The sequence below is a fragment of the Polyodon spathula genome, chromosome 5 (genome assembly GCF_017654505.1).
Source record: "Polyodon spathula isolate WHYD16114869_AA chromosome 5, ASM1765450v1, whole genome shotgun sequence".
Classification (NCBI taxonomy): domain Eukaryota; kingdom Metazoa; phylum Chordata; class Actinopteri; order Acipenseriformes; family Polyodontidae; genus Polyodon; species Polyodon spathula.
In genome coordinates, this window is record NC_054538.1 from 11,245,328 (window position 1) to 11,272,806 (window position 27,479).

Genomic DNA, 27,479 nt, shown 5'->3' on the forward strand with positions numbered 1-27,479 from the left:
TCAGTACTTTACAGTACATCTGATTTTCCAACATACATCACCAATATAGAGCTTCACTATATGTTGTTTTTTTACCCCTGTGATTTGGGTATTAGCATTTGGTCCCAAAAACCTAAAGGGCACAATGGTGGGCAGATTGCCCGCATAATATATCTTGTATGAAGTGGACCATTTGTCTGTAGTTTGCCCACAGTAGAAAATATAGCGTGTCTTATTTTAGTAACATACTGTATCTAAATAACTTTGGCCACCTTTTAAACTCAGCACTTGAAACTCAGTAGCAATACAACCTCCTTCCTTTTATTTCCTTTAAATAATGCATATCATGTAGCTTCCTTATCCTGGAACCAAACCCCCGAACACCTCCCGACCTCTAAGTATACACACGATCGCCGTTAGAGGAGGTCGCATCGTTTCCTGAACCCAGTTGTTCAACAGCACAGACTGGCCGATGCTTCGGCAGCAGCAGCGCATGTCCACCTACTGCTTAGGTGCTCACAGCTGGTAAACACACACATGCTGGTCGTTTCCGCTACTAAACACAGCAGGCAGGCTGCTACACACAGAGCGTCAGTTTCCCCATTAAAACTAACCCTGTTATTATTTATACAATCACAGCACTTGTATTTACAATAAATAATTACAGAAGCCCCCTCCTTATGTGCAGGGTTCCAGCCCTGATACAATGTCCAAAGGCATTCCCTGCCTCAAGATGGCTTCCCATGTACCCGCATGAACCTCTCAGAACTACATTTCCCATCATCCTCGTGCTACCTGGTAAATCCATCTCAGTTACATATGTGAGCAGGAGCATGAAGGGAATTGTGGTTCTGAGAGGTCAATTCAGGTACATGAGAAGACATCTTGAGGCAGGGAATGCATTTTAAAAGTTTAAAAAAGTGATCACAATGTAAAAAAACAACGAATAAAACAATTAAAAAAACGCACACCTTACGTAAACAGTTGTAGCAACACATGGGAACATGTAACACAATAAAATAAAAAGGTCCTTATGTACCCTTTAAGGTAATATACTGTATTATACAGAAACTGTTCATTAATGTTGGAAATGGTTTGTGTTAAACTGAGGGTAGGTAAAATTAATTAGTTTATTTTTGATCTAAACTGTTTAAATAACAAACTCATTGTGGAGTGATGCGTGTCACACTGCACAATTAATTGACTTCTTGCTGTTTTCTATGGTAGGAAGTGAGGCGCTGGTGTGTCATGTGATTACATTGATTTAAGTTATTGTACAGTCTTCTGTGAGAGATGTAGAATTAGTGCTTTAAATAAAACTGAGAAAATGTAACTGCAGGAATGGTGCATCAAACCTAATCATCGCTGTGCTGTTTTTAAACCCTGTTAAGAGAAATTAGACTCACCTAATATATAGTTACATTGATTCTTTTTACAGTTCACAGCTACTGCTTATTACACTGTCACTGCTGCCCTTCACTGATAATCTGTTTCCACTGGGGTAGTGCTGGTGACATTATTCCAAACCCCTGGGACTGTCCAGTAATGGGTAGTATGACGTTCAAGGCAAGAGATCAAAACCAAGAGAAATCTCATCTGAAAATTCCCAGCAAGAGATGCTATTAGCATTTTAAAACACTGGCATCTTTTCCAAACTGCGTTTTAATCCAAACTGGAGGCATATACCTCCCAACATGTTCCACAAGCATGATCAGTGTACAGGACAGAATCAGTATGATCAAAGCTCCTTGGAAATACTGTGCTTAAAGTAAAACCAGAACTCTAATTATTACACCAGTGAACTACTCTAATTATTGAATAATGCACATTGCTCACCTGCCTTGGGTGACATGTACCAGGCAGAAATTATCCTGCTATCTGGAAACTGGTATAGTCCAGACAGAGGGTGTAGAAGTCCTAGTGGACTTTATCACCCTGAGAGTTCTGGAGACCAGAAGAAGAAACCCTGGGTTTATGTTCTCAGTTAACAATTAAATAAAAACTGACAGAATTATCTTTTACATTGGATGTGCTTGTCTATAATTCTGAAGTTTTCAGATCATTCCTATGGAAAACGCAGATATGGATAAAACAAGTGCCACTCTGTAATAAGATAAATATAATAATAATTATAATATAAACATCACATTTGGATTCAAATACTGTCTCTATAATGTTTCTCTATTATGACCTACCTCAAAAATATTATTTCTGACAAATCTAACCATATATTTCTGTCACCACAATAATAATAATACAAAAAACTTTACATAGTAGTTTAGTTTCATTAATGTAGCTATGAAATGAATTTAGCTAATATACCTTCAATTTAGCAATGTGTACTATGTCTGTCTCATATGATTATATGACATATTAATGAACCAAAGTGCACTTGAATCTGTAGAAAGATTTATTAGCATTGACTGAAATCTGCTGTTTTTCAGGCCTTTTGTTTTCAGTCAAACTAAGATCATATCAAGCTGAGGCAGTACCACACTGATTTGGTGAGGCTTTTGTATCATCTGCTATAAAAACATAAAATAGCAACAAATACTATAATTACCAGATCAACAATATCGGGTGTAAAGTATATGGTTAGACAGTTGCAGAGCCTGTGCCTTATTAATATACTGTAACATCTTTTTATAGGACAGAAGCAGTATATTGTTACACTTATATATGTAGATGCTTGCAGGCTTTTAGCAAATCCGGTGAAGCATTTCAAAACTGTTTCCCTTGGAATCTTATACTGAGTGCCAGTGCTAATTTATTAATCCACTAGATTCGTTTACATGCCATGCATTGCTAACATGTTTACTAGTGGAGTGCAGAGACTCCCCAGTGGAGTGCATGTCATTCCTTTAACACATTGTCAGCAGGTATTACATGAAGCCTGTTAAAAAATACATTCATTTCACAACAAGAACAGCTTCCTTTCCCCGTTTGCCTCTAATATTTTTAATAATATGTCATCGTTAGAAACCCCCAATGCAGTATCCTTTAATTTAGCTTTGCAGAATTCAGAACCTATTTCTGTACAATCACCTTGTGTTTTTTGGGGGTTATTGGACAGTAGCAGTTACTGCCCATTGTGATTTATACATTTATTTATAAATATTACAGAATGTATATGATATATCATATAATGACTAGCAATTGACACAAATACATATACCCTAAACATATACCTGAGAAATACTGTTTTATCCAATAAGGCACTAAGAGTATTTGAAGTTCATAATATAAACCAATCCATATAATTTATGAGATGAACTGTGATGTGCTAGCATTAACCAATAAGAAAGCTGGAAACTGGTTTTGCATCAGCACAGCGCTCTATTACTTGTGTTTAGTGCTCAACGAACCATCCAGTTAATCAGGGTGCTAGGACTTAAATTGGAAAAAAAAAATTCTAGTACAAAGAACATTGCCTGAGATTACATTTTGATTTTCATTTCAGGAGATTGTCTCACTGCTTCAATGCCACAGTGCCCTGCATGACTCACTATGTATTTACAGTTTTCAAGGTTATTGTGACACTACTACTGGTGCCTGTCATGCAGGGAGAAAATAAACAACATGGTCACTTATTTTAAAAAACAGTGCCCTGCAATTTTTACTTATTGAAAACTACCTAACCTTTTTCCTTTTAACTCTGAAACCTGAAGGGTCAAGGTCGAATATGAAACAGAGAAAATTAAAAAAAAAAACAGCAAGAGTCTTATGACATATATTATTTTCTATAGAATGCAATTGTAGTTCACATAGAGGAACATGTTTAGTTTGTAGTGGAACTGATTATGCTATCCAGGCAGCAATCAATGCAGCCTACATTTCATATCAGGCAGCAGTGTAGTCTAGCACTGGTGCTCATATTCCTGATGGCAGGAATGTGAAGTGGGCATATTAATATTCAAAGGTACTGTACCTGTATGTGATATTTTTCACTTTATATTGAGAACTGCCTTTTGTTTTTAAGCATTTTTGATTTTTATCACAGGGCAATCTTAAACAGCAACACCACAGTATATTTCCTTGGGCATTCTTATGAGATATTCTGGCTCTTATCAGAGTCTAGTGATCCTCTGAAGACAATTCAATCCCTGCCAGTGGGGATGCAGTGGTGGCATTGAAGATAATTCAATCCCTGTTAATGGGGATGCAGTGGTGGCGTAGAAGATAATTCAATTCCTGTTAATGGCGATGCAGTGGTGGCATTGAAGATAATTCAATCCCTGTTAATGGGGATGCAGTGGTGGCATTGAAGATAATTCAATCCCTGTTAATGGGGATGCAGTGGTGGCATTGAAGATAATTCAATCCCTGCCAGTGAGGATGCAGTGGTGGTGCTGAAGATAATTCAATCCTTGTTAATGGGGATGCAGTGGTGGCGGTTGTCTGTATGTCTGTATATCTGCATATCACATTTTTCCATCTGTACCAGCTTGGTACTGTAGCAACATTATTTCAAGTAAGTTGATGAGAGTGTGGGGATATATTGTGGGGTTATATGGACATGTCTCCGTCCATCTGTAAATCAACTTACATTTTTATATGTATAATAAGTGATTCTACATACTGTAAATCAGTGATTTTCATATATCATGATACTGACATCTACATCTTCTATACGAATATGCAATTGTCTTTAAACTATTTCCATTTCTTATTCTGTGTGATTCTGTACACACTATTGATATAATAATATACACTTATATAATAATATAATGATATACTACGAAGTCATAGTTATAATTTTGAACTGAAGGCCGTGGCAGAGGAGGAATGTTACTGACATACTTGCTTTGTTACTGCAGCAACTTGATTTGCTGCAGTGCTCGACGTTTCTTTAGTTGTACTTAATTGTTTACATGTAGTCTCTGTGCATGCCAAGCAGTTTTTTCATAATGGAATCTCCTTTAAAACTGAATTATCTCTTCTATGCCTAAACAATATTCTGCAGTTACTGTGTTACCTTAGTTATAACCCAAGTAACATATTTAAAACTTTAAAGCATATATATATATATATATATATATATATATATATATTTTTTTTTTTTTTTTCAAGGTGGTATGTAATGGAGATCCAAATGTTCATTGGTTTGATTCTTTATAAATATGAACTCACTTTGCTGGATTCACTGCCAAAACTGGTAAGAAAGCAAAGACTACTAGCATGTCCATATACAGTAAAATGTAGTTGTTTGGTGACAGTATAAAATGTAATCGCCTACTTCACTCTTATGTGGTCACCCAAATAGGTGTCAGTCATACATGTATTTTTTTTCTCTCTCGCTTTAGTCCAATAGTGTAGATGAAATAGTATATATATATATACTATATACTATATATATATATATATATATATATATATATATATATATATATATATACTATATACTATATACTATATACTATATATATATATACATACAGACCTTGCAGGGTACCGTTCAGAAATAGAGTTCCAGTTTCAGCAAAGGGGCCTGTGCCCTGGATATTAAAGGACCTCTTTCAATATAACCTCCCTGTACAGTGGAATTGGAAATACCACCTTTTTGTGGCCCTCTTGCAAAAGAACATTGGGTGTTCATTTTAATTTGAATAACCTACAAACACAAGTGAGATGCAACGCTGCAACAGTTTGAACCATGAACATACATAGTGATTGAATTGATTGATTGATTGATTGAGTTCTAACTGCTTTACTAGAATTTGTGCATTGCTTCACCACTAATTATCTGTAAAAAACAATAAAACCTGCATTGATGGCCCGCTGAAATTAGCGGTCACCTTATCAGCCAGTAAACTCCACAACAGATTTTGTGTGTGTGTGGTTTTTTTTTTCAGTTAATGAGAGATGTACATTCTAAGCAGCTACCTAAGGAGCCTCAATTCTGTATCTCTGTGCATGACAAAGAGATTTTTCACAATGGAATCTCCTGTAGAACAGAATTAGCACTACTGTGTCTATTATACTGGGTGGTATTCTGATTCCCCATTAGATGAACCACTCAGACTGGTACTTCGGTTTTAATCTTTCTAGCTGTCACCTATTTGTGGACTCCGATGCGCTTCATGTATTAATTCTTCAGTGTTCAGCTGAAATGAAATCAGCCTCTGATTTCATGCACTGGGAACTGAAGAGATAAATCTCACATCAGATTTGTTTCCTAGACATGCACACATCAGCTTCTCTTTTTCCCAGCATAGGTTCTGCATTGTATTACCTTTCTGGATCCTCAGGCAATTCACGCAGTTAGTGAAGCATTCTCTTGAGACAGGGGTTGTACCAACAGACTGGAAAATTGCAAACATAATACCCATCCACAAAAAGGGAAACAAAACTGAACCAGGTAACCTCAGACCAATAAGCCTGACTTCTATTATATACAAACTTATGGAAACTATAATAAGATCCAAAATGGAAAATTACCTATATGGTAACAGTATCCTGGGAGACAGTCAACATGGTTTTAGGAAAGGGAGATCGTGTCTAACTAACCTGCTCGATTTTTTTGAGGATGCAACATTGATAATGGATAATTGCAAAGCATATGACATGGTTTATTTAGATTTCCAGAAAGCTTTTGACAAAGTCCCGCATAAAAGATTAATTCTCAAACTGAACGCAGTTGGGATTCAAGGAAACATATGTACATGGATTAGGTAGTGGTTAGCAGAAAACAGAAAGTACTGATTTGAGGAGAAACCTCAGAATGGAGTGAGGTAACCGGTGGAGTACCACAGGGATCAGTATTAGGTCCTCTGTTATTCCTAATCTACAGTAATGATTTAGATTTTGGTATAGTAAGCAAACTTGTTAAATTTACAGATGACACAAAAATAGGAGGAGTGCCAAACACTGTTGCAGCAGCAAAGGTCATTCAAAATGATCTAGACAAGATTCAGAACTGGGCAGACACTTGGCAAATGACATTTAATAGAGAAAAGTGTAAGGTACTGCACGCAAGAAATAAAACTGTGAATTATAAATATCATATGGGAGATACTGAAATTGAAGAAGGAATCTATGAAAAGACCTAGGAGTTTTTGTTGACTCAGAAATGTCTTCATCTAGACAATGTGGGGAAGCTATAAAAAAGGCTAACAAGATGCTCGGATACATTGTGAAAAGTGTTGAATTTAAATCAAGGGAAGTAATGTTAAAACTGTACAATGCATTGGTAAGACCTCATCTTGAATATTGTGTTCAGTTCTGGTCATCTGGTCATTATTCCCGGTTTAAAAGGCATGTCATATGCAGACAGGCTAAAAGAATTGAATCTATTCAGTCTTGAACAAAGAAGACTACGCGGCGACCTAATTCAAGCATTCAAAATTCTAAAAGGTATTGACAATGTCGACCCAAGGGACTTTTTCTACCTGAAAAAAGAAATAAGGATCAGGGGTCACAAATGGAGATTAGACAAAGGGGCATTCAAAACAGAAAATATGAGGCACTTTTTTACACAGAGAATCGTGAGGGTCTGGAACCAACTCCCCATTAATGTTGTTGAAGCTGACACAGTGGGATCCTTCAAGAAGCTGCTTGATGGGATTCTGGGATCAATAAACTACTAACAACCAAACGAGCAAGATGGGACGAGTGACCTCCTCTCGTTTGTAAACATTCTTATGTTCTTATGTTCTAATATTTCTTTAATTAGTTCATTACCAGCTAAAAGTTAAAACTAAGAACCTTTGGGAAATTTGCCCTGTAACACCTGTAAGTCACCTTGGATAAAGGCATCTGCCAAATAATTAAATAAATACAAAAATGCCAAGGCATTTTATATGCTTCACCTATGGTCTTCAGTGGATACCCCAACACACTGGAGCCTTTTCAGAAGCAGCTTTTCTGGAATGATTTGTAAACATGGCAATTAAAGAACTAAGCAAAAAACAATGCAGAATCATACGTAACTCACATAACAGGGTATTTAACAGGTTATGGAATTATTATGGAAATGTAGATGATATAAACTAATCCTTTTGAACAGAATGTTAATAAAGATATATTTTTTTGAATGATGTATCCTGTCTAAATATTATTTTCAGAACTAAAGCAGTTTTTGGAATCGTAACAATTTAAGTTTGGAAATGTTTATAGTTAAATTATAATGTGATTATGTTTTTTCAAATTATTTTAGATAAGACCTAATTATAAATGTGCCAGTTACATGGATTTTGTTTTACATATGTCTGATATGACTATGCTGTTCTGTCAACCACTGATCAGAAAACAAAAATACATATATTTTAACTTCAATAAATGTGTTGGTTTTTCTTGTCTAACATTCTTGGGGTCTCATTTTTCTCATTGTTTCTTCTTTTTTAAGGTTTTAGTTTTTGCTATTCATATTACTGATATCTTTAACAGTACTTCAATGACTGTAATCATCTGCTTTTAACTATGCGTCCAGTTTATTTGGTTAACTTCATGTCAAATAAAAATCCCTAAACTAATTCTTTGTCTATGTGTTTCTTAAAATATGTATGTTCATATAGAATTCTTAGCATTCTTTCAGTTTTCACCAATGTTTGAATAAAAGCAATATGTTCTGCTGTCTCCCTTTTTTTCTGAGTGTAATTTAAAACATGCAACAGCTGTGATATGTAAGTATTCCAGTCCTGTAAATCAATGTAATGTAATGTAATGTAATTACTAACTCTATGCAATGCTAATGTTCATATAAAGCCCCTCAGCCAAAGACTCAATTTAAAGTGCAGCCTTTGATTGACGTTAATTGGAGTACTGTAGGTGGATGAAGTACATTGTGAAGCTCAGAGCAAATTATTTTGGCTTCACTGGATATTTAGCTGAAGTGCCAGGAATTTAATTGCAGTCCATTAGCATCTCACATTTGTCTTTAGTTGAGTTCTTTGGGGTAATAACCAATGAAACCTTTTCTTTCCTCTCATTAGAAAAACCTTTTTACAAACCTGTTGTCATTTTTTTGCACATATTCATCCTGTCACAACTCTATAGATTCAGTTCCTATGTAGCAGGTATTAGGAAACTACACCACTCAGCCCCAGATTGACATTAACCTTGAGCTATTCATTGTAAACTTATGTAAAGCAGTTCAAGATTAGAACTAACCAGGAACTGTCTAACTAGCTTATAAAGTTGAATGTTTAAGGTGGGGTCCTGGTAACTAATGCATAGAGGTGCATCCACAGTGTGGTGGCAGATGAAAGGACTTCACCATCACTACCAGTGGTGGGCTATCGCCCATGATAATTGTGCTACATACTTTTCCCTACAGGTTTTCTGACAGTGCTGGTAGTGGCAATACAGTATTACTCCAGCAAATTAACAGGTCCATCATAACATAAACTTGACTGATTCCTATATTTCTAACAGGGTCACCTCCCAATTCATTCGTGGACCAAAATGGTAACATCTGCCATAGCAATAACCTTAGGGTGTATGGACACAATGGGCAGTGTGTTCTCCAGAATGTGTCATTCTCAGACTGTTTCGTATGAAACACCATCATCTGTGCAGACATTACAGAAGCACCAGAGCACTGACTATCAATCTTGGGATAGATCTGTCAGATCTGCTGTCCTCTCTGCTGGAAATGAAACTGACTCATTACAGGGTGACTCAGAAAGGACACATCACAGGGGCATAATTGGATATGTTGCAACTAACACAAAATGCTGCAGAAAGGATACTTACACACACTGTCTATTTGCCACAGTTCCTGTCCACATTGGCTTCCTATGAAGTAGTGCATTGATTTCATGGTTCATGGTTCCTGCCCTGCCTATTTGCATAAGTTGCTTTCTCTATAAACCGACTCATACTCTGAGATCAACAAATGGTGGCTTCTTGGTGATTCCATAAACTTGTTTAAAAACATGTTTCAAGGGCTTTTTGTTTGTGAGCTGCTTCCTTTTGGAACTGACTTCCAAATTGTATCTGTAACATTGAGTCTATTAGTATTTTTAAATCTAAGCTTCTCTAAACATTTCTCTTTGACTTGGCCTTTCACTCGAGAGCACTTTGGAGCTCTTTTGGTTTGCTTTTGTTTGTTTGTTTATTTTTGTAAAAGGCCCTGGGATGCTAGCACGTGAATGCCACTGTATAAACAAAGGTGCAGTGACACAAAAATGATCCAAGGGATACCCTTTTTGATTTACCCTGTGGTGTACAGAACATTAAGGATAACACTTGGATGGGGACTGTCCATTTAGACAAACGTGTGTTGTGCATAGCCAAACTTAGAACAATTATTTCTGTATCTGATGCCGAGAGACTAATGCATGCCTTTGTTTCATTTAGAATTAATTAATGCAATGCATTTTTTTCTGGTGTCCCAAAGCGTGTGGTATCCCGCTTGTAGCTTGTTCTGAGCACCGCCGCTAGAATTCCGACTAAAACCAGAAAGTGAACATGTTACCCTGTTTTGGCCTCTTTACACTGGCTCTCTGTGCAACATAGAAATGATTTTAAGATGTTGCTGTTAACTTACAAAGCCCTAAATGAATTAACACCTAGTTATTTGCAGGAGTTACTGGCCCCGTATCTTCAAAACCGCACACCAAGATTACAGGATGCGGGGGTGCTAGTTATTGCTAGGGTCAATAAAAGCAACACGGGAGGTAGGGCTATTTCCTGCATAGCTCCTAAATTATGGAATGCTCTGCCTTCGTTTGTCATGGAAGCTGGGACGTTACAGTTTTTAAGTCAAGACTATAAAAGATTTATGAAATAGTGGGTTTTAATGTAACTTTAAAATTGCTGCTTTTGTATTTTGAGTATACTGCTAAATATTATTTAAATGGTTTGATTATGGCATGTGTATGTGTAACATGCTATACAAATGTATTGTGGTTTGTTCTTTTTTTTCAGCTATTTACCATGCAGTGCTTTGCGATACTTTTGTATAAAAAGCGCTATATAAATGCAATAAATAAATAAATAGTTCAGTACTTAGCCCTGTGCTATTGATTTTGTGTTTTTTTTTGTTTGTTTTTGATGTAGTATTGAGTTTAAAGATTAAACAGATGCCAGATAAATTGATATTCTTGTGTATAAATCTAAAGTAATTTGAACACAAAGTACTTTTTAAAAACTGTTTTCACGAGTACCAGTTTGTCTTAACTCGGACCAGTTTATTTTCCAAAACAACCATCATCAAATACGCTTGTTGTAACTATAAATAACAAGAACGGTTTATTCAGCGATCATTGGAACATTTTGAGTAGTACAATTTAGACCTAAACAGGATCTGTAAAACCAGCCGTTTGCCTTTGATATAGTTCCTTCCGATTAACCAACGTCTTAATGGGCAAATAACTTTCCATTCTGTCTGGAAATGTAGACTACCCGCTGCAAAACAACCTCTGCTAAGCAATTCGACCAGCTGTCCGCTATGTTGCTTCTTTTAGAAACATATCCCTTTATTCCACTCGATTTACACCGTCCCTTCCCAAGGACATAACTGCATTTCAATACTCGACGGTGTAAATATCAAGTGGACTGTTGCTGCTGGCAGGCAATTGGTTATTCAACCTGCCTGTTACATCAACGTCAGGGGATTAGCGAGGCACAGCTGGAATACAAGGTTGATTCACGGAAGAAGGTGAGAGACTGTTTTAGTGCAACCCAGTAGCAGACAGTTTGAAAAAAGAACGAATAAAACGGGAGACCGGAAAGCCTTTCGAAGAAGGAGACGACAAGTCAATATCTATAGTATATATATATAATATATAATATATATATATATATATATATATATATATATATATATATATATAATGCGTGGTTAAATTGTTGCATGAACAAATTGCACAGCTGTTTATGGTGATGTTTGTATACCACTGAAAACGAGATGCCCTACTTTTGGCTCTCTTCGTAAATGTTTCAAGTTGGTCAATTTTTTAAAAGGTTCAGTAAAACAAAAATTAATCGTCCATTTAAAGCGCTACTATAATACTAATAATAATATTATTAATAATCTTAATAATAATAATATATTATAATAATATTTTAGATAAAACTATTTCGAAAAACATTTTGATAAAAACATCCACAGTAATTGTGTAAGTGTATTTTTTCAGGGTTTGTTTTAACTTTGAAAGTCACATTTCTTTTCATAGGTACAGTTTTAAGATATCCAATAGGTGATTTTAAAGATTTTTCTGCAATATAAATTAAAAATAATAAATTAAAAAAATATATTTTCATAAATGTAGTACGTGTATTTCTCAGTTGTAAGATCGTTGGAAACAGCTCAGCAAAGAAAGACACTTTAAGAAAAACAGAACAAAACAAAAAAAACATCCCTACTTTTTAGTATGCTCACAAAATAGTAACTTTTGTAATCCAGTGTCTTTAATGGGTCGATTCCTACTGTAATTTCTACCTTCCTACAGTAGTATACTGTTGGTTTTTAGAAATAATAATAATGACATATGAACATACTCATACTGAACAGGACTGGGTCAATTCAGATACATAACCTGTCAGTCCTAGTCTGGGACCCTAGTCTAAAACTGGGTCTGGATAGATCCACTCAGACATCTTATAAACCCGCAGCACCCAGCTCGACTCGATCCATCCCGACTCCTCTCATCTGAGTTTGCACAGTTTCCGCGATCAGTTGTGCTCAGTTAGGGGTTGACGTAACAATTGAGTTTTTCCTGACTGGGTGTCGCACACTGTTAAAACAGAATTAGACTATGCTGATTAGACGGCAGAGAAAGCGCTGCGATTCAACCAAAAATAAGCGCTTACTCTATTCATTTAGCTATTGACCATTTACACCGTGCAAACGTTTCGGGGAGTGTTTGACTTTTTGTATAGTTTATTTATTACACTTTAGCCTGTGGTAAATAAAGTCCAACCTGTTGATTTTTATTTGATTTTGGTGGGGTTTTTTGTTTTGTTTTTTTTTCTCAGCGTGTAGATCTAGGGGCTTGTGATTCGGGAGCTATTGGAGATCGCCGCACTGGTTGCTTCTGTTTTAACGCTGTAAGAAAATGTAGGCTGCCAGTAGATTGATAGTAAAAAGGTAAATTGATAGTTTACCTTTGATTAGTAAACGCCAAAAAACTATTCACATGTGTACATAATTAGTATTGATAAATTTGGGACACACACAGAAATTCAATACTAATTTATTTTTACCTCAGCAATTAACACTGTCAATATTCTGCCATCTTGTATGACAAGTCACGTGACAATATACGTCACTTAAACCTGCTTCGCCATTGGTTGACACCCTTATGACTAGTCGGCCTCAGTCAGTTTTGGTCGTCAACTGCCCCACAGACTGATCATATCTGAACAAAACTGTGACTGAAAAAGATTGTTCAATCTTCAAATCTGAAGACATCCCTACTGAAATCTGGATAATCTTGGTTTTAAGTGCATGCTCACTGCAACGATTCATCCAGACTGTTTATGGCCAATTGAGATAAGATGAGTCGCTCTGTGTGCTGTGGGCTTTACCCACATGCCACACTGTGTTCATAGTAATCATTCTGCTTAGCTTTAGTCTTGTATATGTCTTGTTCATGCAGAGGTTAAATGATTAAATCTGAACTCATTCCTCTTTGAGGGTAGTAATTTATCAATCTGGTGTGTAAGTAGAGGCGTTAACCAAGAGTCCTTGATTGCCTCTCTGTCTGACTGTCTGTCTATACTGTGTGTGTGCAGTGCAGGTCTCGATGTAATGATCTTAAAATAACGCAGAGCATTTTCATAGCTGACAGTACGTCGGTGATCGTGACATGCCACTTGCAATTTAGGCATGTTGTGAACGATTACTGCTGCAGTGTGAGGATGTGCGTGAAATTCTCTCTTAGTTCATTTTGGCACACAGATCACTCTGCTTTGCTTGAGACTAACCCTCTAATCCTACACTCACTTTAATACTCACTTTAATATTGTATCATCTTAGTGGAAGTAGATCCTGACAAGGCTGCTTTTCAGGTGTGTCGGGACGATTTCCTCCCGACAATGGCTCTTAATATGAACTCTTGCATTCAGAAAATAAACGGAACATTGCACATTCTGTATTCTGTAGGGCACTTGATGGAGCCTGAATCCCCTTTGATTTAAAGACAGAATGGTCTCTCCAAAACAAAAAGTGATGACCAACTTTTTTCTCACTTCTTGTGAGACACCTGGTCCCTGGTCTCCCTGTCATTGTCATGAACATTTCTTGGTACATGTTGTAGTGTAACTAAACTTCAGCCAGGTCTGTGGATAGTTTAACACTCCTCTATCGAACGGGCTACATGTGTTGCGTGATTCACTGCTGTTAGATTCTGATTCGTGCAAAATTAATTTTTATGCTGTAAGTTTTTTTTTTCAGGAATGAAAGGAGAGCCTTTTTTCAGAGGAATGAGAGATGCCAGTTTTTATCGAGACTTTCGCCTTTTGGAAGGAGGTCAGGTCTTCATTCCCCAGCACACAGACAGACAGTATGCACTAGGAGCCGACTTCCACCAGATCATTGATTTCAATGACCTGCCTGCTTCACTGTTCGGATGCAATGTCCACCAGTCCGTGTTTGAAGAAAAGAATGGGAAGGTAAGATACATGGCTGGCTTATTCTGGGTTTGCTTCTAGCTGAATAAAAGCAGCTGGCTTGATTCATTATGCGATAGTGTATATAGAATTTATGTAAAATGTTCATTGAAATTTGAAACAAATTTATTTGACCTTTCTCGGTTTAGATTTTATTATTCTCTAGTGGAGATTATAAACGTCACAGATTGTCTCAGCCAATCAGGTCAAGAGTAGATAGAGCAGTCATTATCCTGTGATAATGTTCTTAGTTCTTAAAAATTGACAAGTTCTTAAAATGGATTTTGTTTCTCAGTGTAGAAGTCTATGTAATGAACCTATCATTTTTAACCACAGGGGTGAGACATCCAACCTTTTTTTGGATCTTCTTAAAGTTACAGGTTCATGTCTAAGCTGGGTGCGGTATGCAGTTAGTTCCACATAATGCAACAATGTATGACATTATGACAACCTTTGTATGTTACAGTATAAACAGCCTCTGTTAGCACTGTGACATACAAAGGTTGGGTAATACACACTTATTATTTTGAGCTACCTATTTTAAAATGATGAAATATTTGAGTGTCTTAAAAGATATGCAGACACATCAGCCAAAAAATACTCCACTTCAAAGGCCTTGGGAACTCACTAGCTTGTACACCATAGTTATAATATCAGAAAGCACAACATAGTCTGCTATTTGAGTTGTTTTGGTCATGGGAAATGTTTAGGTATCAATCCTTCACCCTTCATGTTCTTTTGAACCTTCAGTGTTGCTGCTGTTGATGTTTTAGTGGGCTGTTTTTCTTGGCACTGTGGGTCCTTTCCCAGGAAGGAAGGAAGGACAGGCAGCTGCATGCAGGAACTGGGGTCAAACTCTGCATACTTGAGGGAGACCTTGTACCCTGATAAAACTAAAAACACACAGGTTTAGTGAGTGCATACATAAAGTCCATTTGACTGCTTCTGCCCCCTGCCTGACATTGAGTAAAACAGTCTGGGTGGTAATTACTATGCATTTGGTTTATTGTAGCACTTCACCTCCAAACTCACTGACAGTTGCCTCACAATTCATGAGCTGAATCATGTGGCATTGTACTATTTTTAGCAGCAAATTCCTCCAAGAAAGTTTCACTGGCATCTGTGTCTGTTAAAGCAGGTTGCGGGGAAAGTGGAATTTAGTTGCATACTGAGTATGACAATATTTGCTTATGGACTTGTGGCCTACCATAGCACTTAGTCACACGTGCCAAACTTCCTAAGAGGATGTCAACTTTCAGCTAGGTACTGTAACCGTACCCAATCAACACTTGTCGTGAAAGGCTGCTGTGCATTATGAGAAAGGCTGGTTTGACTATGAGAAATGTCTACGTTTGTCACTGCACTTTCGTTTGTGACACTAACTTTACATGATGAAAGTTGCAGATTCCAGTTTCATTTTATTGCACAAATGATTTTTGGTTTCAGCAAACAACTATTTACGCTTTATTGTTTCTAACATCTGTAAAAAAGATACATGAGAGAACATCAGGAATCAATTCCTCTCTATATATAGGATAATAGATAGCCCTCTTCAGTGAGTTACAGGAAAACAATTCTATCTCCGGTCTCTGACAGTTTATAAATTATTTGACCTTCGGTCTCGTAATTTATGACGTCACAGAGACCCTAGATGGAATTATTTTCCTGTAACTCACTGAATCTCCTTCTATTCTATATATAGAGAGGAATTGATTCCAGATGTTCTCTCATACTCTATCTAGTACTGCTGATGTATAGAATTTCTACTTATAATTGCAGTGTGCTTTGTTTCTGTGCTTTGTAAATCCCAATGATAAAAAAGTGAAACATCTCTGTGCCAGTGACTCAAAATACGATCAGTCATTTCCACCTGCCGTTCTTATATTCCAATTCTATTTCCAATTCCTTTTCAAAATCAGTTCCCAATTCCAATTCCAATTCCAATTCCAATTCCAATTCCAATTTCAAGTCCTTCAAAGGAATTCCTTTAAAAATAATTGACCCTATCCCTGCTGTAGTTATTAGTATTGTGCAAAAGATGACAGAACACATACCAGTGTACCAGTAATAACTGTTACATTCTTGTGAAGTAAAGTGTATGTTTTTTTGTAAATTGAGTGTAATCTCTCAAGAATGTTGTACTTTTTTTGATTTTTAACAAATGCTAAAAGATTTATACTACTCTACACTTTCCCCCAGCATGTTTTGTGACAGTATTGTAAAGCAACATGTCCAAAACTGTTTAAAGAGGTTTATGTATTGCTTGTTGAAAATGATTTGGTAGTTTTTTTCTGGCTTGGAAACCAGTAACACTTCACATGAGACACTGATGATTAGAAGCGCTAGAGCCTGTCCTCAGTGTCACTAATAGACACTGAGAGGGTTGAGGGTCCTGGTATGGAGGAGGACAGTGCTGGGGAGTTTTATAAGCATATCAATTATACCACAGTACCCCTGTGATTGGCATGTGTCAGTTATTGTAGCACTGTACCATGATTGCACTGATAATATTTGATACAGGTATTATCAGTAAGCATGCTGCATCTTAGTCTTTTTCTTTTCTTTTTCTTTTTGTATCCCGTCGTTAATTATCAGACTGTTACAAATATATACCTTAGTCGGTTTCAGGAATTCATGGCTAAAAAATATAATCTGTGCTGAGTCAACTCAATATGGAAAAGGTGCCATAAAAGATTTCCCCATAAGACAACACAAGATTTTGGGTTCATCGCTAGTGCTGTGTTGGAACATTTTATTTAGAGATAAATGAATTGTTAGGTCTTAGAATACAACTCATTCTGGTTCTGGTTACATTTCTAATGAGACTAGGGATCTGGTTAACATCTTTGTCTCCTGAATTCTCGTTAGAACCTGGAAAGCTGATTGTATCCTGGCTTTTGTCTTTAGAACAAAATACTGATCAACAGGACAATGTTGTAAAAACAAATCCTTTGATGTCCAGCCCTGACATTAAATATATTTGCCATTTGGGAAGACCACTGTTTTGTATCAGAGGTACAAACCTATTGATAAACACCTTCCCAAATAATAAGATAGATATACACAGGCTTTGCTTAGAAAGTAGAGTTGGTTTATGAGGGGGTCATAAAAGCTAGCCCATTTAGGGGGATCTGGATAGAGCCAGATACTTCAAGGGCTGATAAGAGATTTGTGTAACAAATCTAAGGAAAAAGTTAAAGGAGAAAGTGATGTCATAAGGTTAAGTCTATATTAACTACAACATTGTATTGTCTTTTTGATTCTGTTATGACCTGTGCTTAGGGACAATAGAATACCCAACTGTTCGACTGTATTGTGTAAAACATCTTTGTTGAAATCTACAACAGAGTTTGGAATCGCAATAATTATGTATACTGACGAATGCACGAAGGAAAAAAGAACACTAACTTCTAAATAACCTTTTTATTTTAAAACAACATGTTGCACAAACCATTTATTCACTGGTCTGGATTGGGTTAATTTGCCATTCAGAGTGAAACAAGTGAAGAAACGGCTGCTTGGGTTTGTGTGGATTGCCGTTCTCCAAATACTCTAAGAAAAGCAGCAGTCAGCACAAATCCAAAGAGCTGTTTCTTCACTTGTTTAACTCTGAATGGAAAACTAGCCCGCTCAACATCATTGACACTCAGCTGCTGGTCAGCCCCTGATTTCTGTGGAGAGCTCATTTGCTTAGTCGAATAATCAGTTTGTGCTGTACTATTCATCACCTTAACCTGTACCAAGTCATGCTAAGAGCATGCTGTATCTGAATACAAAATCTCAACTTGGAGTAGAAGAGCCCACCCCCTTATCATAAACGGGGCTTTATAAATTGTTTTTTTTTCACTTTTTATATACTGTATGAAATTATTGTTACTTCCCAAAATTCTTGGGCTTTTTTTTCTATTGCAGTGTGTACAGTAACTCAACAATACTTGCACACTTAAGTTGTACCTTCTTTGCTTTGCTGTCTTCCACAACAAAATCCTTATGGTCACGGGCACATTCTTCTGGGGTTTTTATGTGTTTGAGCATTTTTACATTTCGCCACAATTTGCAATTCTGTTTTATTCTATCTAACTGTAATATAGCTTTAAATCCCGCGAACAAGCCTTCTATGCATTGTCTCCAATAGAAATGTAGGAATTTGCTGCCACTCAGTAGTTGGGGTGGGTTTAAAATATTGAGAACGAATCAGTAATAGATACAAGTCAGGACCTGGGACATTGCCCAACTGCACTGGGAAGTGTTTATTTTTGTTTTTTGTAGCAGGGTTTTTTTTTTATAATGGGAAAGGGGTGAAGTCAACGTGAATTGAGTAACCATTTCTAGCGTTTTTTCCGGTGTTTATTGGCTGTACACCGATTATATTTTTTTTCTGTCAGGCGTCTGTCAGTTCAACATATTGTTTGTGCAGCAGCTGTGCTGCAAGTTTGACAATATGCAGATTGTTTTCAAAATTTCATTTTTTTTTTTTTTGTTTCTTTTTGTGGGCCATCCACTATTCATGCCCTGCAGGTTAGGTATTCTTAAGTTATCCAAGCCTTTTGAGGTGTATTCAGAATAGTGTAGAATTGACTGAGCTGGGATACAGACTGCTAAGTATGATACTGTTACAGTTATTCACAATAACCATTTGACAGACTGTAACAACATTACATCACTGAAAGCTCTAGGTGGTGAATCATTCCTATCTAGTGTATTTTTTAAGTCTAATAATAGCAAGCATGTCTAAGTAGTGTGGAAAATCTCCATATCTGATGATATCTTTGCTCAGAAGGGTCAATGGAATCTGTGTTTCATTTTCAGGTTCCTGGTACTCTTAATGTTACCTTTGTCTCGCTGCCCACTTTCCTCCCCTTTTAAGGGTGTCTGTTTCTTTCCATTGATAAGGCTGTCCGTTTATCAAATTGTGTTCATAGTCCGAATGCTCCTGTAATTGCCTGTATGCTCTAACCAGTATTTCAGACAGGCTTCACCATTGTAACTTTCATTACAGAAATGTTTACTTTAACAAATATATTAGTATATGGAAATATTCTTCTGGGTGTTTGCAGAAAGCTGCAGTAATGCATTGAGACTCGCAGCTGCTCCCGGGATTAACTCCAGCATTAATGTTATAGCAAGCCAGTGGATTAGAAGCCTACTCTAGAGGTTCAGCATGGTTTCCAAATGAAGGTCAGCTCCTTTTTATTTCCTAACAGAAGCGTCAGGTCCTGGTTTTGCACGTGGTTGGTGGTTTTGCTGTGAGCAGCTGACCTATTCCTCCTATGAGGTGATTTAAAGGACAGTTGATAATTCCCATGTGTAGTTTAGAGTAAAGATCTTCAAAATAAATTTTCAGATTTCCTTTACTTACCTTTTTATGATGTTTGCAATCATATTTTTTCTGAAATGTGTGCTGATGTCAGTTCTAGTTGCTAGCAATATGCTAAATCACGTTGGTAAGCGCCCGCGCCCTCTAGTGGATTCCAGCTGTGAATTAAGTTTCTTTTTGCATTGCTGGAAGTGTAGAGTAGGTGTTCACTAGATAACTCTTAACAGAAACTGACGAGCAGCTCTTGAATGTTAGAACTTGCAATTTGAACTGTTTAGAACGAATAAACATCATGAAAAAGTATGAAAGTATAATTTGTACATCTATTAAATACTGTTAACTGGTTAATTATTGATTTCTTAGCAGATGCCGATATCCATGGTGACTTAGTTGTTACAAAATATCACAGTACAAAGTATCGCATTATAAAATATCACAGTACAAAGTATTGCATTATTAAATAGCACATTACAAGTTATCACAGTATAAAATATCACATTACAGAATATCAAGTTCAAGTAAGAGCAAAATAAAGAATACAGTAAATTATACGTAAGAGCAATTAAAACTTAATAGTAAATATTTGCTTATATGAGTAAAGTCCAGTAAGAACACATAGTAAGTATGATAAATGGATGAGAATGATTTGAAATAAGAGCAATTACAAAAAACGTGAGTACGGTTACCTATAAGAGTAAAATCAAATACAAGATACAATAAGTAGTTATAGTTAGGTGCAGTAGTTGAGTGCGGCAAGGTATGGAGCAGTTCAGTGCAGGTACAAGTTGATGCAAGTACTGGTAGAATTGGCTACATTAGTCCAATATGGTCAAGAGTTGATGTTTACAGATACTGTCTGAACAAGTGTGTCTTAAGGCGCTGGAAGGTGGTCAGGGACTGAGCAGTCGTGATATCCATGGGTAGGTCGTTCCAACACTGAGGGGCAAGGGTGGAGAAGAAGAGGGCTCTGGAGGCGGAGGAAATGGAGGAGGGGGGAGGGGTTACCGCTAGTCTGCAAGAGGTGGATGGGGCTAGAGGGAGTGTAGGGAGAAATGATAGTCTGGAGATAGGATGGAGCAGAAAGGTCAAGACAGTTAGGGTGAGTGTAAGAGTTTTTAATTGGATACGAGTAGCCATAGGGAGCCAGGGCAGAGAGCAGAGCAGCGGTGTATGAAGAAGGGAAAAGACAAGGTAAGCAGCAGAGTTTTGGTGAGCTGGAGCAGATGGGTAGCAGAGGCAGGAAGGCCGGCCAGGAGGGAGTTGCAGTAGTCGAGGCGTGACAATACCAGGGCCAGAACTAGGAGCTCTGTGGAGTAGTCGGTGAGGATGGGGCAAATTCTGCATATGTTGCTGAGGAAGAAGCGACAGGAGCATGCCAGAGTAGAGATGTGCTGAGCGTAGCAGAGGGAGGGGTCAAGGGTGACACCAAGGTTCTTGGTGGATGAGGAGGGATCAAGGGTGGTGGGTTTAAGCGGAATATGAGATAGAGAGATCAGTAGTGGGGGAGGAAGAAAGGAGGTCTAATTTGGAGAGGTTGAGTTTGAGCTGATGCATGTGCATCTAGGAGGAGATGGCCGAGAAACAGGTAGAGATACAGGAGGAAATGTCAGTGTCAGAGGTGGAAAAGGAGAGGAAGATCTGGGCATCGTCAACATAGAAATTATACGAGAAGCTATGGGAGGAGATGAGTGGACCCAGAGGACTGAGCCTTGGGGAACACCTGTCGAAAGAGAGCAAGAGGCAGAGGGTGAGCCACGCCAGGACACCCGGTACGTGTGCTTGGAGAAGTAGGAGGAGAACCAGGCAAGAGCAGTACCGGAGAGTCCCAGGTCAGCAAGGTGGACAGGAGAATAAGGACAGAGCAGAGAGTAGAGAGTTTGTTACAGAGAGCAGAGCAGTTTCAGTGGAGTGCCAGGCGAAAACCAGACTGGAGGGGGTCAAGCAAGGAATGTGTTGACAGGAAAGCAGAGCTGGCGATGTACTCCTCACTTGAAGGTTTTTGAGAGGAATGGAAGGAGGGAGATAGGACGCTAGTTTTGGAGGGATGAGGGATCCAGTGAGGGTTTTCTTTAAATGCGGTGGTGCAGGCTTGTTTGAAGGCAGAGGGGAAACAGCCAGAGAGCAGAGGGGTGTTGAGGAGAGAGGAAATAAAAGGGAGTAGAGCAGTGGCAGCAGCCTGGAATCGGTGGGTGTGGAGGGGGTCCAGAGCATACGTGGTGGGTTTATGGCCATGGAGCAGGGAGCAGAGATCGGAGTCCGACAGGGGCGAGAAGGAGGAGAAGAGGGTAGAATAGTAGGAGTTGCAGAGGGTGATTTGGAGGGAGTGGACAGTCCAGGAGGGTGGTAGAGAACAATGAGGAGGAGGCGACAAGGGGAGGTGATTTCAATAGCGTGAAACTCAAAGGTGGTAACAGAGAGAGAGGGTACAGAAAAGTGCAGGGAGTGAGAAAGCAGAAGTTCTGTTCCCCCACCCCATCCAGAGGGGCGAGGCTAGTGTGAGAGGACATCGAGAGAGAAAAAGGCAGCTGGAGTGGTAGTGTTATCAAGGTTTCAGTGAGAGCTAGATGTCAAGAGAGAGGTGGGAGGCAAAGGCAGAGATGAGGGTAGAGGAGTTAGATTTGCAGTGACAGCGAGGAGACAGAGGACAGGAATGAGAGGAGTGGATTACAGGGATAGTAAAGTTAGTCAGGGGAGCAGTAGAGGAAAGGGAGTAGAAATGGCTATTGGAGAGGGTAATGAGCATTAAATAATAAAGAGAAAAGAAAAATAAAGAAAAGTTGGAAACTTCAGTTCGATGCTTGGATAGAACATTTTGCAGCCAGTTGGCCCGTCCTCCTGTGGACTACCACAGTGTAGACTACTGGCCCTTTGGTGAGCTGGCGCTTATTTAATGCCCTGCAGGTTGAGAGCTGGGTGCTGGAGACAATTGGTTGCAAATAGTTCTAAGTCCAGTCAACTGTGTCCTGTGCGAGTTGCTAGATGTTGCACCAACACAACTCGCTCACGTTACAACCTCAACTGGCAGTCATTTACTTTATAAATTAAATATTATTTACTTACAGAGCGTTTGGTCCGTCGACTGCTTGCCTCCCTGCAGTGTTGCTACTGCAGACCACGGCAGTTGCTGTGATATAAATAGGTCTTCAAACAAACACTTGTAAATCGCTGGGGAGAGCCATCAGTCCGTCAAGTGCTAGCCTTCCTGCAGTGTTAATTGCTAATTTATATATAGTTACAAAAGTTATAGAACACATTAACAGAAGAATAAGGATGGCGGTGCTTAATGTTTTAATGGTGCATTTACTCTGAGTGAATAGATGTTATACCTTCAGTGACAACACTATGTAACACAATTTTTGTTCCTGGGTAGTAAGTGTTATTTCCTAATTGCTTATGCCTCAAAAGTATAGAAAATGGCTATTATTCTCCACAAACTTTGCTTTTGTGACCAGGACAGTGATATTTCAAAATATCACTATTTCCAGTGGGAAAACAGGCAAATGTATGTCTTTTCGTTCACATAAAGTCAGAAAAAAACAACATATGAATCTAAATTAAAATTTATTTATACTAGAGTAATACAAAAATGACTACAAAAGATTTAGACGTGAAAGTTTTTCGAGATTTACGATTATACTGTAAATACAGTATTCCATTGAAAGCTTACATTACTTCATAACAGATCAACAGAGTAAAATAATATTACCATTTCTAGGAGCAACTGTTATACTGAAGTAACCTTATTAGAAATGCATCTTATAATGCCATTTAAAGTTAAACTGTTGAAAGAACATGGTAAAAGCATGGCGTTGACAATATTGTAAATTTATTGTTAAGACACATTTGAAATAATGTTCATTTAATTAAATCAATTTAAGAATTAGTTAAATTTCTCCAACTAAACAAAAAGTGTATTTTAGACAATTAAACCAAAGAATATACATGTTTAGTTTATATGAAGATTTTACTGCAGCAATAAACACAGGTAATTATTTGCAGAAAAAGCTGTAGAGTTTGAACATGAAGTAAATAATTTTGGGGTCTGCAGTTTTTCTGTAGATGGTTGTCTCAGACACACAGTATAATTCTGGAAGAGCATTAGACCGTCAAAAGATAAGGCTTAGTCTTTGGCACCTCAAAGCAGGATTCGGTGTTGGCTCTTGAAAGCGGAATTTATCAACCTTGAATGATAACCAAAGGAAGGTGCTTTAAAAACAACAGGAGTATATATTATAAGAAAATAATGAGAGCTTAGTTATAAAAATTAGGATGTACGCTTTTTTGTATTATCTGAAAAGATACCGGTCCAGGCGTCTCTTGTGTTACATATTAAAAACATCTCTCATATGTACACATATGCTTGTATTGTATTTGGTAGCAAGGACCCTGTGAACTCCAATTCATCTCATTTTTAGGGAAAGGAGGGGTGGAAGATAGTGAACCATGAGCTCACATTCAGTTACATTTGAAAACAGAGTTGACCGGATCCTTCTAGAAAATATTATTAACTCAAAGATAAGAACTGTCAAGGCAGATTGATGATCAGATTTAATTGGGACTCCTGATGTATTCAATGGAAGGAAAATCCTATAAAAACCAAGCTAAAACCCCAGTCAAGTATCGCTCAACTTGCTAACTACAAGTTGTGTGGTCCATGCTCTGAGGATTTCTGAAAAACTGATTGCTGTTTGGTTGTATTCACAAGGCAGTGTTTTTTGAAGACAGTTCTTATTTTTCAATATATCCTACACTACACTTCCATATACTGCAAGGTATTTTAATTTAATACCTCTTTTATATCAATGCATTGCTATCGGGTATATAAGTTATGTTTTAATCTTAAAAGAGTGTGTGTGTGTGTGTGTGTGTGTGTGTGTGTGTGTGTGTGTGTGTATATTGTGAATATTCTAGAATTTAGTGCTGGGCGTTTTTACCATTATGCATGCATAACTTCATTGCTATATTGCTTTATAATAACCATATTCGTATTACTGTATTGAAGTACTAATGCTGTAAAAGCACTGGATCGCCCAGATTGCTTATTACTTGGGATTTATGGTGGTGTGCGCAACCAACCAATCCAATTTTTAAAGCATTTAATAAACTGAAAGAGTACTAACAGTATTCTGATTCGTAAAACTGCAAATTAAATTAGTCTGTGTGATTTTCTTGAATATTAAAAAGTTGTCTGGACATATTGCACGCACAGTGCACAAACAAAACCACTTACAGGAGTTTAAAACATCTCTGTCTTCCTTGAAAGTCTCCCCTGAGGTTAAGAGTGTGCTCAGAGCATATATATATAATATATATATATATATATATATATATATATATATATATATATATATATATATATATATATATATATATATATATAAAAAGAGTATGTGCGAAAATTCTGACAATGCCACAAACAAGGGTTCAGAGAAACTAAAGTGATTGTGCAGAATCTGTACTTAAAAATTGCATTTACTTTTCTTTTGTTCTTTAAGAAAAATACAGAACAAAACAGTAGATAAACTATACAGATTAAAAAATCCCCAATTTGGACATTTTATTTCAGTCTTCTTATTGTAGATTTCGTCAGGTGTTATGTTGTGTGTCCCATATAATAAGATGTGGGATTGCAGTGCAATTTCAGAAAATAATGTGCAAATTCATTATATTGCAAGATTATTTGCTGGCCGACAATCAATCATACATGCATTTCCAATGTTTTTTCCAGCCATCAAATCTGTCACCTTTTCAGAAATTATCATGCATGCTCAAAATGACTTTGTATGTGACCCACACCCCAAAGCAACCAATTACAGGCTGTTATTCTTATCACATGATATTAGATTACAAGGTGGGGAGTGAGTCTACCATTGGAACAAAATGTGCATCATATTTGAGGATGGTATTAGATGTCATCTTTTATTCACACTGTGACCCTAAAGAATTGTTTTTATTTGATTCTCTTTCATTAAGTATTTGCTTGTTTACCTTGTATTACAATGAAACTCTTTGTTCTAAATAATAGATAAATAATAATATGCATAACCCTGGAGAATCAAATCAAACAAATACAGTAACTGTGCATGATCCAATGACTCTGCATTGAAGGCATATTAAGTGATAAATGTGTGTAGAAAATTACCATGACTCCGGGAAAAACTGCAAAACTGTTCAGTTTGTTGAAATCTGAACCTTCTTTTGTTTCCGTACGGATGTTGAAACTCTTAACACTGTATCGCCATTGGGCCTCATGGGTAACATTCATATGTGTTCGCAGTTCCACAAAGAAATGTTCAGCACAGTCGGCCCATGTCCTGACTTCAGTATAGGAGATTATAAATAAAAAAAAAAAAGATTTTTAAATAAAAAAAAAAAGAATTCAAAAGTAAGAGTGTACAGAAACATGTTGATATGAAGGAGGCGTGGTGGTCCAGTGGTTAAAGAAAAGCGCATGCTACCAGATCAAATCCCGGCTCAGCCACTGACTTGCTGTGTGTAACCCTTAGCAACTTCCTTAACCAGCTGGTGTTCCGTCCTTCGGATGAGACGTAAAGCTGAGGTCCTATTGTAAGTGATCCTGCAGGAGCAGTTGTTAATATATAGTTCACCCACTAGTCTCTGTAAGTCGCTTTGGATAAAAGCATCTGATAAATGACAAATTAATAATAATAATAATAATAATAATAATAATAATAATAATAAATAATAAATGTGATGTCTTTGGTTCCAAATTTTTTAGGACTGTGGTGTTGGGTATCTACACACACACACACACACACACACACACACACACACACACTGGTGGTATAAATTAAGCAGGTTATGGTATATTACCTTGTTTTCTTATATCTTCATGTAGTTATGAAGCGAGTCAGCATGAATGTCAGTGCAGTTATCTTTAGAAGAACAAGACACTGATTTCATATCTTTGTCTTCTAAATGACAATTGTGTGTTATGAGCTTGAAATCTGTGACCTTTTTCTGAACTTCTATTCAGTCTTGAACAAAGAAGACTACGAGGCGATCTGATTCAAGCATTCAAAATCCTAAAGGTATTGACAATGTCGACCCAAGGGACTTTTTCGACCTGAAAAAAGAAACAAGGACCAGGGGTCACAAATGGAGATCAGATAAAGGAGCATTCAGAGCAGAAAATAGGAGGCACATTTTTTACACAGAGAATTGTGGGAGTCTGGAACCAACTTCCCAGTAATGTTATTGAAGCTGACACCCTGGGATCCTTCAAGAAGCTGCTTGATGAGATTCTGAGATCAATAAGCTATTAACAACCAAGCGGAAAAGATGGGCCAAATAGTCTTCTCTCTTTTATAAACTTTCTTATGTTCTTATTGCATTCACTGTATCTTTAACTTGTGTGATTTATTATTTTCAACACCTACTACTGGGAGGTAGTGTCCAAGGTGCTGAAATGCTACACACCAGATACAGTACGGGCAGCCAAAGCAAAGACAATCCTGTGATACGTTTAAAACAGATTGGATACTGGCATTCCAAAGGGAATTGGCTAAATCAATTAGTATCTTGAGCAAAGGACAGAAAAAATCAGTTACAATAAATTATGAAAGATTGACGGTGGCTCTCCCAGTGTTTTTTTTCATATTTAGAT

The 27,479-nt window shown here is 37.4% G+C and overlaps 1 protein-coding gene across 3 annotated transcripts in view; it reads left to right on the forward strand.

Annotated features, from left to right (window-relative positions):
- The first annotated feature begins 12,886 nt into the window (after window positions 1-12,886).
- Window positions 12,887-27,479, forward strand: part of rcan2 (regulator of calcineurin 2) — an 82,324-nt gene continuing 67,731 nt past the window's right edge. Inside the window, exons 1-2 of one of the 3 annotated variants that reach the window (XM_041249729.1) lie at window positions 12,887-13,012; window positions 14,321-14,538. In XM_041249729.1, the coding sequence (XP_041105663.1) occupies window positions 14,323-14,538 (216 nt within the window). In that variant the 5' untranslated portion in view covers window positions 12,887-13,012; window positions 14,321-14,322. Of the gene's footprint in view, window positions 13,013-13,712; window positions 14,539-27,479 lie in introns of those variants that run through there. The other 2 variants (XM_041249728.1, XM_041249730.1) reach the window with 2 other exon arrangements.